This window comes from Rhipicephalus microplus, chromosome 3 (assembly GCF_043290135.1).
Source record: "Rhipicephalus microplus isolate Deutch F79 chromosome 3, USDA_Rmic, whole genome shotgun sequence".
Taxonomy (NCBI): domain Eukaryota; kingdom Metazoa; phylum Arthropoda; class Arachnida; order Ixodida; family Ixodidae; genus Rhipicephalus; species Rhipicephalus microplus.
Window position 1 is genome coordinate 23,031,459 of NC_134702.1, and position 19,553 is coordinate 23,051,011.

Genomic DNA, 19,553 nt, shown 5'->3' on the forward strand with positions numbered 1-19,553 from the left:
ATTGATTGATTGATTGATTGATTGATTGATTGATTGATTGATTGATTGATTGATTGATATGTGGGGTTTAACGTCCCGAAACCACCATATGATTATGAGAGACGCCGTAGTGGAGGGCTCCGGAAATTTCGACTACCTGGGGTTCTTTAACGTGCACCCAAATCTGAGTACACGGGCCTACAACATTTCCGCCTCCATCGGAAATGCAGCCGCCACCGCCGGGATTTGAACCCGCAACCTGCGGGTCAGCAGCCGAGTACCTTAGCCACTAGACCACCGCGGCGGGGCTCCTAGTGGACCTAAGCGTTCCGTTTTTTTTTTTTTTTTTTGGAGTAACCGCAGAAATGTTCGCGCCGTGTACAAATCACCCGTCGGAGCATACATGAACCTGTTTCCTTCCAGACGGTGCCATAGCGTGGCGCGGTGTGGTGATTAGTGTACGCGTACGCTGATCGAGTGGTCGCGAGTTTGAATGTCATGTGTTTGCTGTAAATTTTCTGAAATTTATTTCTGAATTTGATGCTTGCGAATTTATCGCACATGCAGTCGAATGCCTGCACACTTCGAAAGGCCGGTTGATTCGACCAAAATATGATTTTCTTTTCTGTAGCTGTTGCTGCCTTCCGGAGCAACCGTGAGAGGGCGAAGTAACTCCGCAGTTACCCCTAAAATGGAGCAGTGGGTGTGGCAGGTTAGTTACTCCTCTAAAGGAGCAACCTCGATACCCTTCTTCCTCATTTACCTCGTAGACTGCATCTTGGCCGCCGCGTTAGGTAAATACGCTGCAGGACGCTGATAGGCAGTGTCAGCAGCGTATACGTAAAAACTATCTATATTGTACGACATGCTGCCGATGTACTCAGCTCGGCTGCATGAAAAAAGACGAGATTATTCACACAGATAACAGGCACTTTCTGTGACACATCGTCCGCTATAAGTATTGGTTTGAAAAGCGCACGTCACGTTTTCGCTAATCATGTACCTTGAGCATCGCTTAACAAAATTTCTTTGAATCGTCAAGGCATAAGTCGCAACGTCACCATGATAGCAATATTACCGTAGTTCTACAGTCCTAACAAGCACCCCCCCCCCCTTTTTTTTTCGCTGAATGAAGCCGTCCAATCTGTGCGCGAATAGCGGTAGTAATCCGTAATAATTATGACGCTTGACTGCTTACGCAAAGGTTGCGGGACCGAATCCCGACCACGGTGGTTGAACTTTGATGGAGGCAAAACACAACAGGTGCGTGTGCTTAAATTAAGGTGCACGTTAAAGAAACACAGGTGGTCGAAATTTTCCTAGCCCTTCACAACAGCTTCACTCATTCATTCATCATTTTAGGACATCAAACGTCAACAAAAGTTATTATTATTATTATAGATATATCTGCACCTTGTAATCGAGCTCAGAAACAAAATTGACATTATTTTTTTTTTATTTTCTTAATGTAAAGCTACCTGCACGCCACACTCGGGATGGGCTAGAATGGTGCAAATAAGGCACAACCATAATGGCTGGCGTCGAGTCATATCGTGAAAGACGCTTCGCTTCCATCAGTCGCTTTTATGTAAACCGTAGAACAGAGCTTCCTGTAGTTCCCAAACTCTAATTTTTGCTGAAGATAACAGTAATGACACCCCTTTTGTCATAGAGAAATTGTGGTACACACTTTTCTATACTGCTCAGTTTTTTTTCTTTCACAAACGAAAATGTAAGTTTGCCCAGCTACCTACATGACCACCATACGTTTCGGTGATCATTTCATAATTTTTTTTCTTTTTGCCATTCCTGTCCGAGACCGAAGGTGAGACCCGACAGTACTACTGCTAGAAGGTTTATGTGGTTGACTGAAACTGAGAGGCTTGCCTCTTTAACTTACAGCGCGCGTCGAAAGATAGGAATCCACCAGACACAAGAAAAATATTCTGAGTATTGCCGCTGCCTCGGCAGGCCTTAAATTTTTTCAGCCCCTTCTAAAACGTGCTCGCAACCGAATGCAGTCACAAATTTCTCAGAAATTCAAAGTTTTCTTCGCCGTACTCGTGTTGAAACGTTGACGCCTATATGCTCAGCACACGCATGTTATCCTCCTTCTTATGTTATTTCACCTTTGCCAGACTGAGGTGGTAGATCAACAGCACGGAAGTATTCGCCTACTATACACAAACGTATGCAACACTGAAGCCTTAATGTAAACGGTCATTCCGAAAATGTTAGGCCTTACTTGATCGAGAAAACGTACTCACACCTAACAGGAACATAAAAAAACATGAAATAAAAAGGAAAAACAGACGCTTGTGATACACCGGCTGGTCATCAAAGCTTGTGAGCCCACATTAACCGGTCCTTCCATGCCTTCTATCGCTTCTCTGACATATCAAAACTAGTTGAGTTAGTTAATGAGGGCGAGCTATTGGACGAGAACCTTCTGAAGAAGAATTGCGTTAAAGGCTCGCACTACCAGTGCCGCCCAGAGCCACAGCATACACGTTTAGAAGCCTTGTATCTGAGAGCACGACAGCGCTTACATTACGGCCAAGCCCTCACTATGGCGTATGCAATTACACCTGCAAATGGATAACGCTGTAAGGGTAATCAAGCCACTCTTCATTGCAGCGCGGGGGCACGTTACACGCCGCGCAAGTTAGAGGCGTCTTGCCGTGAAAGGAATTAATTGTGCATGCGAACGGGATCCGTGCACGGGGCGTCTCCGTTTATGGTAAAGAAGTGCCGCCAAAGACGTTTCACGATTTATCCGCCATGGATGGAGACAGCGGTGGCCGCCCCACAATTATCCGCTTAGCATTCAGTGCCAGACATAATGGGGCGATTTCGAATCATCGTTCTTTTCCGCGCGCCACTTGCTCCAGCTAGTAAAATATCAATGCTAACGACGGGCATCTTATAACCTTTTTAGGACTGAAGATAACTCTACCCTTTCCTTTCCTTTTTTTTTTTTTTCTACGAGAGCCAGACGAGTCAGTTTGGAGTCATTTGGGTGCCCATATGGAAAGAGTGGGCGCCCACGTTGCACCCTTTCTTTCTTCGCGGACGTAGACTTCTAACGACTTCATATGCAAGATCCCCGAGTCTGTATATATTTGTCAGACATGACATCTATTTTCTCACTGCATTTTCTACTACTATTTATGTAGCGCAGGCTATATTCCGTCTGAACATTTCATTACGCGACGCATACATGTCTGACTACGCTGCGTTGCGTTGAAACAGAAGATGCTACGGCCACACTACACACCCGAAGCGACACGCCAACAACTAACAGTATGGAGGCTGTACGTACTGCTGATACATTACTCTGAAGGCTTAAAAAACGAAAAGAGTGGCCGATTGTGCGTGGCTTCAAATTTGTTGCCCGTTCCAGCTCGAAAGGTGCACAGCTGTATTGTCAAGCCCCTGCTCGCACGATGTTCTTGCTAATAGAGGAAATCCAGGGTATGATGGCCTCTATAGCCGCCATTGCAGAAAACTTCTGTGACAGGCCACCATCTTCTAGTGGGCCAGTCCTCAAGCCACAACCAGCTGTAGGGTCTTTGCTTTCAGAGCACAGCTCATAAAAACCGTATCGAGAGTTTCGCCGCGTGGGCGTAACCTAATTAATGAAACAGCAACAGCTTCACCGCAAGTGCGAATAAACGAATGCGACAGCAAGTCTACTTGGAATCGTACATGAAGTAAGGTAAGCTCCTTTCGCATTCGACCTGGCGTGACTCAACAAAGCGTAACTTAGAAGTGTGGCAGCTTGGGCTATTTGGTATGACACGACGATAGTTAGAGCGCGAGAACAGAACAACGACAAAGAGACAATCCTTCATGTCCTTCTTGTCTCTGTGTCGTCGTTCTGTTCTCGCGCTATGATTATCGTCAACAATGCGCTCGCGGCAGGAAACGCTGGCGTTGCAGCAAGTGAGGCGTCTTTCGTGTTGTTTATCGCTTCAACGCCTACTAAGAGATAAGAACACTGTAAGTGCAAAGGTGTGAATGTAAAAAAAAAGAAAGAAATTATACAGTCAGTCAAATGGCCACAAGCTTTCGTCGAACACATTTTGAATTTTTCTATTCTTAGGTCGTCACGTATTCCATGTAAAGTTGCATGCGTTGATTGGACACCTTTTTTATCTAATTTTGCCCCATCCTGCTTAAGCCATTTTGCGGGATTGCAGCATTGTGTAAAAAATAACAATCTGCCAGAAGTATTGCTCTTCCGTCCTTTTGAACATGTGCCGAGAACAGATTGAACTAAAAGGTGCTTCTCGCTGGCGGAATATCAGACAAGGGAGGTCTTACTACTTTTCGTCACACGTGTTTAAGAAGGTTATTTGAAATATTTTCGATACATCCACTAGGAAAATTGCTGTTGCTGCGTTCGTTGACAAGTATATCACTTGTCGCGCATTAGACCATGATAGCAATGGTATACTTGGAACATCAAACCTAAGCTCTCCCATAGTAGAGTACTAAGTACTCCAAATCGTTAAAACACTTTTTTTTCAAACACACGAATCATGGTTCTTGGCTCACGGAACGGCTTCATGTTCTCCCATAGCGGAGTACCAAGTACTCTAAATCGTTAACAACTTTTTCTTAACACACAATCTGATGGCGTCGCCTGACCTCAGTTATCATCGGGGACAACTTTATGCTCTTCAATAGTAGAGTACCGAGTACTCATAATCATTACACACTTCTTCTAAACACACAGATCATTTGTGTGTGAGGCCCACGAGATGGCTTTATGCTTTTCCATAGTAGAGCGCTTAGTACTCTGAATCGTTACCCACTTTTTCTATACAGATCTTTTTTAAACATATATTTTGTGCAGCTCTAAATTGTTGGCGCTGAATTATAATACACTCATGCATATGACGTAATTTTTGTCAACAGGGCCTCATCAACTGTGAGGCCCACGGGACGGCTTGACGCTCGCCCATACTCTAAATCATCAACCACATTTTCTAAAGAAACTTGAGGTCTCATAATTAAGCAATTGCAATTTTCGTCAACTCGGCCTCGTCGAGTGTGAGGCTACCGGAACGGCTTTGTGCTCTCCCATAGTAGAGTACCTAGTACTCTAAATTCTTAATGACTTTTTCTAAACATTTTTGTGACATATTTTTGTGTATCTGTACTTGTGTGAAACACCGGACGTACATGTTCCTCCCACATCATTTCATATCATGTTCATGTAAATAAAGTATGCTTTGTCATCATCGTTAATGTGTGTTTAAAAAGAAGATGTCCTGCTGAAATGTTAACGATTTCTGTGACAATACATTTTTTTCTAAACACAACGTTGGGTATTTAGTTTTCATTAGGACAGCTGATTGCTCTCCGATAGTTGAGTACACCGTACTCTAAATTGTCCAACATTTGTTCTAAACACTCTAAATATTTCACTATATGTGTTGAACACATCGCATAGCAGGGTCTATTAAGGTGAAAAATATATATGCCTGGTCAGACGAGAATATTGGCCGTCGGCGTCGTCAGCACGAGCAATGGCATCGCCGTATATGGCGTCAGCTTGACGTCACAGGTCATCAACTAAATTTCTGACGTCACCATGCGTAGCCCGTACCGTACTTCAATTATCATGACATCGTCACATGACATCGTCGCTGGGTCAATGTCATATGGGCCAATCACAGAGGCTGTACAGAAATAGGTGAGCAGCAGGAAGCTTGGACTGTCTTCGATCCTGGAGGCAGTGCGAAAACTACGTTAAGTGCAGAAAACTTTTTTAACGGGCCGGGGATGGTCAACACATCGATTGAGAAAAAAAAATGTTCCCGTATCTGCATGTCTCCCTGCAAATGTCGTCGAAAGACAATAGTTTTACGTGTGGAAAGGTTGAACAAAACGTTTATTTGTTGTTCTGCGCGATAAAATCGCTTAATTGTATTCTGGAGGTGCTGCGTTAGAGAGTCTCAATCCGTGCAGCGAAGCCGTACGAGCGCATCGACGTACGTTAAACACGAGCGCCATCTGGCAGTTATCTGCGAAAACGAAGGAAGGCGTACGCACCTGTCTCGGAGGCGATAAGGTGTAGAACGCAAAAGGCAGGTGGCACCACCGTCTTAGCAAAGCATTGGAAAGACTTGTCTTTTTGAGGATCGCGTTGAATTGTCAGCGCAGCGTGATAAACGCTACGGTCCTTAGAATTACTTACGTATGCCTTCTCTATTATGAAGATACACATACAAAATATTGACGTGTTGTTATTGTGCTTAAGATATGCGCAATAATTGCCTTTTAATTGATAATCGCACAAGTATAAACGCTGAAACTTGAGCAATATTAGTTGGCGCTGCGGATATTGATTGATTGCTTTGTGAAGTTTAACGTCCCAAAACCACCATGTGTATATGACAGACGCCGTAGTGGAGGACTCCGAAAATTTCGACCACTTGGGGTTCTTTAACGGGCACCCAAATCTGAGCAAACGGACCTACAACATTTCCGCCTCCATCGGAAATGCAGCCGCCGCAGCCGGGACTCGATCCCGCGACCTGCGGGTCAGCAGCCGAGTACCTTAGCCACTAGACCACCGCGGCGAGGTGCGCTGCGGATAGGGTTGGCCGTTTGAAATACAGCTCGGAGCCGTTAGGGTTATCGTGACGGCAGCTAAACAGACAAATGTACAGAAAGACAGACAAAATTTTTTGCGTCGAACTGCCCCAAGAAAGACTATCGTCTTTAAAAAGAAGCAGCTGGCTTTTTCCTTCAAATCTTGATAGTTTAACGCGTAAGAGACCCTGTGAGTATTAGAGTGCTCTAAATCTACTCAATGTTTCTTAACACACGCCCATGATTAGTAGCCTTGAAAGGTGTTTAAAGGAACAGCCAAGAGTTGTCCCACAGCAGAGTAGTTGGTGCACTAAATGCTTTCCGTTATGAAGGGGAAAACCTTACATCTCTCATCAAACTTTGACCGTCGGCGTTCCGCGTCGGCGGCGTCGGGTACGAGTGTTGAAAGACATGATCGCAGCATGATGTTGTCACCACATGATGCCACGATGACGTCACAGATCACTCACATTTGCTGAGTCACTATGACGTCATCCTGGCGTCATTGTGACGTCACCGCATGACATAGTAGCTTGGAGGAAGGTGGTCCGATCACGGAGGCATAGCAAAACCAGGTGAGGCGCTTATTCCCTCAGAGGCAGTACAGCTTTCTGCACCCCGTTAAGGTCAGAAAGTTTTCTAAGAATACATCGGCTGGAATGGAAACGAAGATGGCTGCCGCCTTCAAGTCGTCCTAAGTGAATGCATAAGAAACCCTGCTTTCAGTTTTTTTCTTGTTCTTTTAACATGAAAGTGTTTTATGCCGGGGTACACCACGGCTCCACTGACATATTTTTACCACGGGTATGACGTTGTGGAGTATACTACAAGAAATGGCAAAGAAAAACGAAGAAAACGTTCCGTCAACGAGGGAGGTGAGATGTAGGTTGCCGACATGGTAGGTAAAACCACCTGCTCCGTTGTTTCCTCATTCTTCGCACAGCTAGTGCCTAGCTGCCCATTTTTTTTTTTTTATCAGAACGACCTGTATGTCACGAAAACGTGACAATACATATATCAAAAGCGTAATAATCCAAAGGCAGCACAAGCCAGTAAAAAAACGCCGGAAGTACGCCAGCGCGCAGCACCAAATTTTCTTACCCTGCAAGTTCTGCTAAATTCGCCCTCAGCAGTCCGGTAGCCACGATGAAGTCGATGAGACCGACAAAGTGGTGGTCCGGCATGTAGTCCTTCGTCGCCTAATTGAAAAAAAAAAGAACGATGGCATAATGAGAACACAAAAAGTATTTCGGTGTAAGGAACTCCTATCTGAGACATTCAATAACTGAACCTAATGAAATTTAAATGGACAAGGGAGCCAAGGAGAGTACATGTGACCTCATTTAGAGTCAAACTGTAGCACATTCGTGACATGAATGGAAAGTAAATGACGTGCAGGAAAATACAAGTTGCCGCTGGTATTGGGACTGAACTTACAACCTTTGAATAGCGCGTCCGACGCGCTACAGCGGCAGTAGCTATGGCGGCAGTAGCCTGCTATGGCGGCAGTAGCTGTAGTATGCTATGGCGGCAGTAGCCTGCCCACCGGCTTTATCCGAATATGATAGATTGGGCTTCTACAGGCAGCCAGATGTCTTTCCATCTTTTTTTTTTCTTTTTTTTCAGTTTCATCAAACGTGGACCGCCATTATATTGTTTCACAGTCATAGGAGTTCTGACACAATCCATATGACAGCATCCTTACGAGACCGCTCCAAAGAAGTGTAGAGCTCAGCAAATGGCGAGAAGACATTTCATTTTGATAATAAACGTTCTACCACAGCGCGACTATAGCGGGATCGACCCAAGGCTACAGGCGTCAGGCAACAGAACCAATTCTGACGACTTCACGCCGCAATTTGGCTAGTCGAGATAACGCCAGGTACCAACATTTCCAAAATGGCCGTTCGCGCGTCAGTGGCGTCACCAAGGCATTCAAAATGGCCGCTGCTGCGTCTCCAAGAGATGCAGCCGTGCGGAACGGCTTGCGCAAGGGCGTCCGGAACGCCGTGCGTAGCGAGTACGTGACGAGAAGCACATTCGGTGTATTGACGTCGGGGTACCGTATGAACTGAAACTAGCTTATAAAAACGTACTGCTATTACTGTTCGAGGGTGCGCTCACCATTAACAGAGCATTTTCTAAGCTCTTTAGTGATTTCACTTATATTTGACGCAAAAAAAAAACCAAAAATGAAAACATAATTTTGTGTCAGTCCCCCTCTAAAGACTGCAAATTATGTCTAATATACTTTCCCTGTGCTAGCTGTTTGTACGTTTCATGTCTATAAAAATAACGCGAGTCACTGGTCGATTCCTCCCCTTTTTGTTCAAGAATTCAGGTGTGACTTGTCCGCGTTGTCATGCGGCGTTTTGAAACACGTCCGCGTAACGACTCTTTTAATTTCCAATTTCGTTATTGATTGACAATATCTGTCGCACTTCTGCTCGGTATCCAGCCATCGTCACGGCCGGGTTTCTGTAATTGACTTCTCCGAGCAAGACATAGCTAATCCACACCAGGTGTTTTGGTGGCTTAATTTACATAAAAATAAAGAAGGTCGTATTTTGTCACCTTTTTTTTTTTTGTTCTCACTCCGTGTTCCTTTATTCCCCGAGATTACGACCTTAATATGGAATCGTTACTAAACCAACATGGGTTACAACAACAAAGGCATATGCGAGTATTTCCTCAACGCCATTTACAGCGTATTTCTGCGAAGGTAAGCAGATACAAAGCTTTGGGTTGTTATTGAGCCGTCGTTGTAGGTATAGTGCAAAAATTTGCCAAGGACCGAATAAAAAGGACAGTGGCTTGCCCTTTTTCATCGGTCCGTCTTTGGTAAAGTTTTACGCTGCTTACAGTAATCGTTGAAGATGACGTTCGAGATCCCGCGAATTTCGGGTCCACAGTCGAGCGCCGGCCCTGACCACTAATTTGGAATGAACAAGCACTGCTGAAAGAGGACAGAGACGAAATGACACAAGCACAGCGCTTGTGTCATTTCGATGACGTGTTTGACATCTGCTCAAACGCGTCACCGCGTCCCCGACTTGTCCCAGCACTGTTTATTCATTCAATATCAGTATGTACCAATCAGCCCCATTCCAGGCGCTATATAATACACCATAACCACTAGACCACCGTCGCGGCTTGTCTATGGTGTTGCCTCACTAAGCACCAGGCTGTGTGTATGATTCCCGGCTACGGATGGATGAATTTGGATGAATGCAAAATGTAAGTACAACCACGTATACTTAGGTTTAAATGCACGCTAAAGAACTCTATGATTCATCCACAGCCTCCCTTATGGAGTATGCCTCTTAAACATGAGCACTCGCGTGCAAAACTAGGAATTTTTTCAAGGCGGAATGTTTATATGCTGCATCAAATGTGGAAACTTACCGGCATCTCTCGTCCACGTCAACACGAAAAACGCAAAAAGAAATTGTAACGAGATGTCTACACCATAAGACGTCATCGCTACGTCCAGATCGTCAAAATTTATGACGTACTCATGGCGTCATGTCACAAGATGATGCGATCACATCCTACCGTAGCTTGGTGAAAGGCGGTCCGATCACGGTGGCAGTACAAAACCAGGTGAGGTGCCTCCGATCACGGAGGCTATACGAAACCAGATTGGGTGCAGACTGTTTTCGGAAGATGGCGGGGCAGAAACAATACTTAAAAAAAAAGATGGCTTTCCCCGATCAGACGCCTTAGATGAGTGCATGAAGAACCCATTCAATTTGTTATTTTGTTTTGTTTTGCTTTTTTACATTTTAGAAGTGGGTTAAATTTCTATTTTATTTCAGTTTTGCTCAGAGTCTATTCCATGTAGTTTAAACAATGAAACGTGAATAGCATCGAAAGATGGATTTTATATTTTCCACCCTCACAAAATTGTCCGCCGCGGCTCCCGTTTCCACGTGGGCTCAAGCAGCAGCAGCAGAAAAGTAGCGACTACAAAATGTTTTTACACTCCGACTGCTCACCTTCTGGTTTTGATCCGATAAAACAAACACAAATAAGACACATTTCAATGAGATTCAGGTCACGTGGAAGAAGCGCGCGCGAAGTTCTCGAACATTGTGTGAAAATTTGTTTCAATCAATGCGGTGGTGACTTGAGTTTTTTGTCGAAGCCTCTGGTCACAATGTAGCTGTCTTTACGTCTCAAAGACCGAAATAATCCACCCCTTTTATTTTGCCCATCTTTAGACGTTTTGTAGCGCATTTATTCCACTTCCAAGCGGACTTACGCGGCCTAGGCGGCGGAGAAAGCTTCTAGAAACACCTGTCACGCCTCCGTCCTTGCGAAGAGAGTGGGACGAAGACCGAGAAAAGGAGCCCGAAATCCACGGCGCTGACAGTCCTGGTCTCCTGGGACCCCGGAAGCGTATAGACAGGGAAAATCCCCTCGAGCACACAAGGGATTTTCCCACTCGAATATGCGACGGCGCCGGAAACAGCAACCACTTCTATCTCAAGTTCCTTTTTTTTTTTTTTTTGCAATGCTTCCAGCATCTTTCTAGCAAGGCTGCGCCGTCTGCTTAAACGGTCCTGTCTTTTCAAAGTCACCTTTCTGTTGCTGTTGGTGACTTCCCGACCACAACAATACACGGTTTGCATGTTTCCCTATTGTGTGGTATCTATCACCACCGTGTAGATTTCTTTTTTTCTTTATTTTTTTCCTATTGGAACACGCTGTCTCGCTACCGGGCGCGCGCGGTGCACCGTTGCATGCGCAAATGAACAAGAGTGCGTACGTCTTTTGTACGCGACAGTTGGCATCACTGGCGAATGTTCAGAGCGAAGAGGCTGCCATGTTCGGAAAGAGCATGTAACCCAGGCCGTATTTATTTATTTATTTATTTATTTATTTATTTATTTATTTATTTATTTATTTATTTTTACATTCATTCACTACGCTAGTGTATGTCCTGGTTTCAGACTTTTGGCAAAAGTGGGTTACAACTATAGCACGAAAAAAATTCATACATTTAACACCTGTAGTCGGCCAAATCTTTAACTATCGTGCAGGAGTGGCAGTTTTTTTCTATGTATCTTTTTTATGTGACTGGTTTAAGTTCCAAAAATGGTGCGGAAATGTTCATGCCCACGAGGCGCACGCAACAAAGCAACTTTTTGCAACTTCGTTCTCTCAGATTAAAGCTGACATATAAAAAATTGGCCGCTGTGCTCGATAGCTAAAGTTTTGGCCGGCTGTACAAGACATTGCGGCAGTATATATACACGGATTTCAACGAAGCCCAATATGGCGAATACGCAGATACAAATGCTACAATCGAACCTCGGTACAAACACTGAGGAGGAGGAGGAACAAGCTTCATTATCGGAAACTAGCATGTTTAGGTGACCGGGCCTCTAGGCCTCTGAATCAAAATACTTTATTTAATGATCCGGATACTTACGTACACCTGGACCACCATTCCAACAATCATCCTAAAGTGAAGCTAATTATGAGGACCCTATGTTGTCGTCTGCACTGTTGTCGTGGTCATGCATAAATACGGTCACGTGACTAGCCCGCGGGGAGGAATAATCTGACGAGAGGAAGAGAGGGAAGTAAGGTCACGTGATGAAGCGGGCGATTCAAAAAGTGGATTGAGAGGGGACCAGTTGCACCTGTAATGGCAGAAGGTACATACACTCGAAGTGGTAGGAAAAGAGTCAGAGGACAGAGAGAAGAGTCTACGGTAACTCACGCCGACCAGATCCATCGAGAAGTTAACCGCACATCTTTACTCTGCTGCGCCTATCAAATCAATGATTAGTGAGCGCGGTTATTGAGATGCAAGTATTCGACAGTAGTGGCGCCGAAGGAATCGTGACGTACAAATTGGAGAACGGTTTACTTCACACTGTACCACAGAAATCTGGAGACCAAGGCAGGTAATTCTGAGAAGTAAATGATTGATTCATTTGTACTGCTGAATGCACTGTAACGCTTTTTAACACTGGAACTGTTGAAGCGGGGCGTAATTTATCTGCTGAATCTGACCACTATCGTCGTCATAAACCAGAACACGCTCCCTTCCATAGCGCGGTAGGCATTCCAGCGGTAAGCTAGCCAAAAACGCGGCGCTAGGACGCCCGCGAGCACGAGTCAGAGTTGAAGCTTGTAGTTTAGGGTGTGGGCATACAAACTGGGGCAAATACTGAGATGAAGTTAGACATCTTGTATGAAACGAAACTTTCCCCCTGTCCTCCGTTGGCGTAGCCGAGGAGTGTAGGTACGGTGTTTTACCCCCATGCCCATCAAATAGTTTTTCAATTTTTAATGTGTACGTGTACGCTCTCACATATACATACGCACGAACATATATAGAGCACAGTTGACCCGCCTCGCCCCTCCCCCCAAAGTTTTTGGCTGTGCCTCCCCCTCCCTCGCCTCCCCAAGTGAAAGCCCTGCACACGCCTATGTTCATACAGTCAGTGATTCGATTAGTCCTGTCGATCCTAAATATTGCATCGACGAGCGAGCCTCAATCGATTAAGAAATCTTCTAACGATCGAGTAAATTAATAGTCATTCAATCATATGAGCCGTGTCTATGCATAGCTGGAGAAGCGTGGCACGCGAGCGGGCGTCGTAGTCTGTCGCCAGGCTAAGGTCAAAAGCGAGTCCCGAGAGGCTACCCTCCTGGATCAGGGCCCTCACCTTGGCGGTGAACGCCATGGCTACGGGAAACTCCGAGACCAGGGCCCGCGTCTGGTCGGCGTCGAGAACCAGCAGAACTCGAGGTCCGAACCTGACGCGGTCATCGCTGTCTGGCAGCTCGCTCCACGAACCTTCGAAGCAGCAAAGGTGTACGCACGCTTTTGCTTGATGACACGCCTTGTAACCCTGAGGTCTTCAGTGAAGTGTGCAGCTAGTATCGCTCGCAGCTCCGTAGTCGATTAAGCAGCTCGTCAGTCTTCATTTTGAGTTCCCGCCCATTATTATAGTGGTCTGACCAACCAGTGACCCTTCTTTTTTTCTCCTCCGAGTACTTCCGGTATAGGCTATATACTTCCGTTCATGTGTAAGCCACAAATATGTGGCTGTTTTGCGAAACACAATAACGAAATAAGTGGTCAAGGGGTCGTTAGGTTGTGTTGACAGGGTCGACCCATCTTTCGTTATTTCGTAGCGCAAAACAGACCCATTTTCTTCGCTTGTATATGAACCTGTTAACCCAGCATAAATACTTCATTTACTTCCAGTTTTCCAAATATTTGTGAAAATACTTCTAAAGACTGAAATTGGTGCTTGTGATCAACTTAAGAGCTATATTGGATACACAGGATATCGCAGAATAAGTTGGTTCAAGATGAGGGTCAATACGATGTCAGAATAATTAATCAAAATTAATTCAACGAGTACATATATAAAAATCCACACCATCTTCCCAAAGGGAACCCTGGTGGGATGCGAAGCATTAGCGTTGCACACGGGTGGCGTCACGGGTTAAACGGCGCTAACGCGGATGCTGCGGTGAGCGCTGGAAGGTTTGCTTGAAGCGATGGCTGGCGTAGGTCTTGTGACACGTACATACATGTTTCAATGCGTACGGTAGGCGCGCATTAGATTTGTTGTGCGTGAACCAATGAGTCGATGGTGTAGCGAGCGGCGGTCGCTGTAGCGGCAGGTGTTGCGCGCGAACGGGCAAGGCAGCAGCTGCGGGCGCTGCGGTGAGCGCGCGACAGGTGAAGAAGAGAGTGAAGTCAGCACGCACCTGCGAGGGAAGCATGCGAGGGAAGCGCGACGGCAACGCGCAGCTGCGGCGTGACCTAATTCGCACCGCTCCAACACCTGCGACAAGGGCAATACGTTGCGGCACGTTCATACCGACGCACGTAAGTACTGCGTCACACACGTGAGTGAAAGACCTGCTTCGCATCTAATAAGGAAGTTTTTTTTTTTTTGAGCAACTGGGATCATTGCAGCACCTAGAAAGCATATCTCAACCATGCTTTTTTATCAGTGGCTTCCAGTAGCGTCATGAACACGAATAATGCCGAAATTCTCGTGACGTTAAACACGGACAAAAGGAGGCCAAATTAATGGAAGTACAATGTCGCTTCAGAATGAACACAACGTGAATCAGCGCAGAACAAAGTGAATCAAGAAGGAATCAAACCAAGTGCGGATCAATGATACATCAAGTGACTTAAGTACGAATTGAGAGTGGATAATGTGATTACTTGAAATATGAGGACGTAACGTAGACAGGTTGACGGTAACGTAGACAGGTTAGACAAGGATGAGCGCGTTCTTGCTATACTTAGTCGCTGCCTACGTTACACGCTCGCATTTCAAGTAATCATAAATCACCAACTCGCCCAATCAGACATATTTACATGAATGTGACTTAGGTGTGAGCCAAGTGACTTGAGCGTGAATCAACGTACAGTCCTGGCGAAAAGCCCGTACATTAAGGTGAGTGAAGAGTGCAGGATTCGACCTATGCTCTAGCGTTAGCTACGAAAAACCGGTATCTTCTAAATGCAAAGCATTTCTTGGTGAACTTCAGCGACATTGAGCGTATCTATCTATCTATCTATCTATGTATCTATCTATCTATCTATCTATCTATCTATCTATCTATCTATCTATCTACCACCTACGACTTTTAGCTCTCCTGGCCGTTTCGATAATGGTATAGATACCAAACTTGGTATGGCATAACATGACTGTATGAAGAACATATTTGACTAGCCATGTCATGAAAATTATGACGTGTGTTATGAATGTCATGATTTACGATTCATGGTCCTGCAGCTCTTGCAGTACTTTTGTTCACATGGCATGTTGCAAAACTGGTATGGTATGACATGATTTCATGGCGAACACAAGCGACAGACCCCAACATGAAAATCATGACATGCGTGTCATGTACCAACATGACAACATGCCACACTCATGATCCATACGCGGCCATTTCGCTAGCGTCACATATACCAGATTTGGTATTATGGTACGTGAATGGATGACGAAGGTATGCGACTGGTGCAAACATGATAAACATGAGATGTGTGTCATGTAACAACATGAAAACATGACACTCATGATGCGCTCACGGCCATTTCGTTAGCTTCACATATGCCAAATTTGGTATTACGTGTCGTCAATGATGAAGAAGGTATGTGACTGGTGCAAACATGATAATCACTAGATGCGTGTCATGTGAGAACTTGGCTACGTGCCACAAGCAAGGCGCCAATACATTTCGACGTGACACGGTGCGCGTGCTCGCCGGCGTTCACTTTGTCACGTCAGGCCGGTGTTGCCATGCTAGGCACCGGTCCTGCCATATACTCGCAGGTGTGTGCCGCGCTGCGTTGCTTTGACACATGCGCGTTTCATCTTGTCCGGCGTCCCTCTGTCACGAAAAGAGGGAGACGCAGTGCTGTCTGGGTAACACATTGGTGCGAATTTCACGCCTGTTGCCGTCGGGCCGCGCCGACGGACGCTGGCCGTGCCTGGCGTCAGACTATAGAGCGCTCGCGTTTCGCTAACGTAGCGTCGCTGCACCCAGCATGCGCGCGCGTAAACGCTACATTGCAGTATATAATTGGGTCCTTCATTATGCAGGGGGGCGCTGCGAGCGCTCGATGGTGACGGACGCACTCCACATCGCCTCCGTAGATTTTATGCTATTTCTGCGGACATCCACCTTGGTACCCCTGAAACTTGGATTTATCGTCACCGCCAAGTTCTCTGCTTCACCTAGACAACACCTTCGTCCAGGTGGGTCCAGTTTTGACAACTTGAGGGACGTCCTTCACTCCCGGCTACAACGCCGCCTCGCTAAGGGCTCTCAGCCCGGCGATGGCGGCCGCTAACGTGGTTACGGGCTATGATCCTACCTCAAGCCAAATGCTGTCCATGGAGATTTCATCCTCCGTAAACACTATGCCATCAGAAGATGAATACCTCGACGGCATGGTGAGACTGTGGCAACGCAAGCAAGCCAAATCAAAATCTGCGTCTCAACAACAACGAGACGCCACAGCTGGCCGCCATTCCCCAGCCTTGCAAGGAACGCCGGCGCGCCATCCCTCCGGTGGTGTGCCTACCTCTGCTCCGTCCTCGCAGCCAGCGAAGCAACGCAAGTGGCGTCCGCGTCAGACTCCTCGCCTCTCTCGCGACGACTACATCGTAGTAGTGAAACCTCGCGTTCCCTGCGAGCTACACACACTTGTCCCGGCCGATCGCGCGGGCGATGCCATCCGCAGCTACCTCGGCGACCAGACTACCACGCAAATTCAAGTGTGGCCAATCTGGGAACAGAACATCTTGGTCTGTAGCACCACCATTTTGCCTATGGCACAGCGACTCCTCGGGGACTTCCAGCTGCAAGTGGGGGATCAGCAGCTGCCCGTTCGAGGCCACGCCAAGGCACCAGGGGATACATGCAAGGGCGTCATCAATGTAAACCCTGCTGAAAGCCCGGAGAAGATTAAGTCTGAACTGTATTGGCCTCAAGGTACTATCCTTGCGGTCCGCAAACTCGGAGATTCCGCGGCGGCGGTGGTGACTTTCGAGGGCACGAAGTTACCCCGCTTCCTCTTCTACCACTGCGTGGCGACGTATATCCGCGCCTACAAGAAAACGGTCCCTGTATGCACCAAGTGCGGTACCATCGGTCATCGACCACCTCAGTGTCCTCACGCCGCTCCAACCCAGCGTGCCAAATGTGGAACCCCCGCACCTGCAGGTCTCAATGCCCATGACTGCCACCCCAAGTGCCTTCTCTGCCACGGCGCCCATGAGACTGGGACCAGTGGCTGCACGGCAAAATACCGAAAATATCGGAAACGCAAGCAGCCCTCAACATCTCCTCGAGGGACCACCTCATGTTCGTCACAGCCAGACAGCAGCACAAACCTGCATCATTCGGCTCCACCACTCCACGCCAACACTCAAGCATTCCCACCGCTCGAAGCACCAGTGGCGGTACCTCAGGTGAGCAGTTGGACAGGGAAAGCTGCTTCTAAGCCTCTCTCACCCCCTTCTGTCGATCCTCCTTCTCCCGAACTTGCGGCCCTTCGCCAGCAAGTTGCGGCACTTCAAAAGCAAAATTCTCTTTTAACTAAACAACTCGAACTCTTAAATAAGCGACTTCAACCCCAACAACAGTGTACTGCAAGGCCATCCGGTATTGCCTCCTCTGTCCAGGCGGCTACGCCAGCTACGTCCAAGCTTAGTCTTCGTGCTAAGTCCACTCCCATTAAACCGCCGGTTCAAGAAGCCATGCGTACTCCAGCACTCGGAACCGATGCCACATCTGCTCCAGAAGCTCTTGAGGCTCCTGGGGCACCTCAGGTTCTCTTGCCCGCTAACCAAACTCTCCCTAGCGAAGAGCACACCCCGCGCGTAGAGGAACGCCTCACGTTCGTCGAAGCTTCGATTAATCACCTCCTCACCAGCTTCTCGGTCCAACGCATAGTAGTAGAGGTTACCCAGGCTATTCAAGCCTGGGCAATCACCCAGTTTCAACCCAAGGCATCGCGTTCCCGCTCCTGCTCGGTGAGCAGTGAGGGTACAGCTCCACGGCGTCGTCGTAAGGTGGCTACCACCACCCCGCCGTCGGACAATCCGGCCTCCGTGCCCCTCCCTGCCTCTGAGAATTCCGAGCGGGACATGGAGGACCAAATATAAAACCTAGGACAGTCCCGATGGCTACCAATCGTACGTCCCGTTCAAACATTGCGTCTAAATTCGAGATCATACAGTGGAACCCTGGAGGCTTCGGGAACAGGCGAAAGCGTTCACATCTTTCCCTTTTCCTCAGCTCACTTGGCTCTCAGCCGGCCGTCTTGGCGCTCCAAGAATCTGGCCCTGCTCCATCCCTTTCTGGATACTGCTCCTATGTAGGCGGCACCACCACATGCCTCCTCGTGCATAAAGCTTACACGGCGATACAGATCGACCTCGATCTGGATCTTCCTTACGACTACTGCATGATATCAGTGCTGTCTCAGCGGAGGGGCCAACCATCAATACATATCTTAAACGTGTACTGTCCCCCTCGCCTTGCGAGGGCTTCGTTTGCGCATCTCTTCCTTCGGGCACTGCGTATAGCGGCCCGACAACCACTGGTGATTGTCGGGGACTTTAATGCCCCCAGCCTTCACTGGTGTTACCACTACGAGAAGGCCCGGGGCAGAGAGCTCAAGGAGCTCATTTCCTCGCTGAGCCTGACGCTTCTTACCGATCCGGCACAACCCACACGTTCCGGCAACTCGGTCACGCGAGACACATGCCCCGACCTCTCCCTCACCCGTCACATCCGCGATGCTACATGGGAAAATTTAGGCGAAAACCTAGGCAGCGATCACTTTTTACTCCGCATTTCGTTCACACCGCGGCAGAAAATGCGCCAACACTGGGGCCAAGCCCGTCTCACCGATTGGACTCAGTTCAGAATGCAACCATTCCCCGCCGGCCTCTCCTCGACCGAATATGCAGCGTGGGCATCATACGCTCTTCATATGAAACAAGCGAACATTCGCACCCTTGCAACCTCTAATTTGACTCCTGCAATCGATCCACACCTCCTACATCTTTGGCACGCTCGCCGCGGGCTCACAAGGCGCTGGAAACGCAACAAACTTAATCGGAAACTTCGCGCTTGCATTGAGACGCTCACTGCAGAGGCGGCCGCATACTCCGCACAACTTTCCGATGCTAACTGGGCAGACACCTGTTCGAAGGCTGCAAACCATATGAGCTCTAAGAGTGCGTGGCGACTCTTTAGAAGCCTTCTCGATCCCTCCACCACCAGGGGAGAAACGCAACGCCAGCTTCACCGTGTTCTGCATGCCTTTCAGGGCACTACGGATGAACTCGCGCGAGAACTTTGTGACCGCTACATCTGCCGCACAATTGATCCCACAGGCCCAGCATATACGTAATCCGGCGCCCCTAACACCGACCTGGACGCCCCATACACGC

The 19,553-nt window shown here is 47.4% G+C and overlaps 1 protein-coding gene across 1 annotated transcript in view; it reads right to left on the reverse strand.

The window, feature by feature from the left end:
• The window catches only part of LOC142802701 (uncharacterized), a 44,714-nt gene that overhangs the window by 17,990 nt on the left and 7,171 nt on the right, over nt 1-19,553 (reverse strand). Inside the window, exon 2 of the mRNA XM_075887676.1 lies at nt 7,687-7,784. Within this exon, the coding sequence (XP_075743791.1) occupies nt 7,687-7,769 (83 nt within the window). The 5' untranslated portion in view covers nt 7,770-7,784. The remainder of the gene's footprint in view (nt 1-7,686; nt 7,785-19,553) is intronic.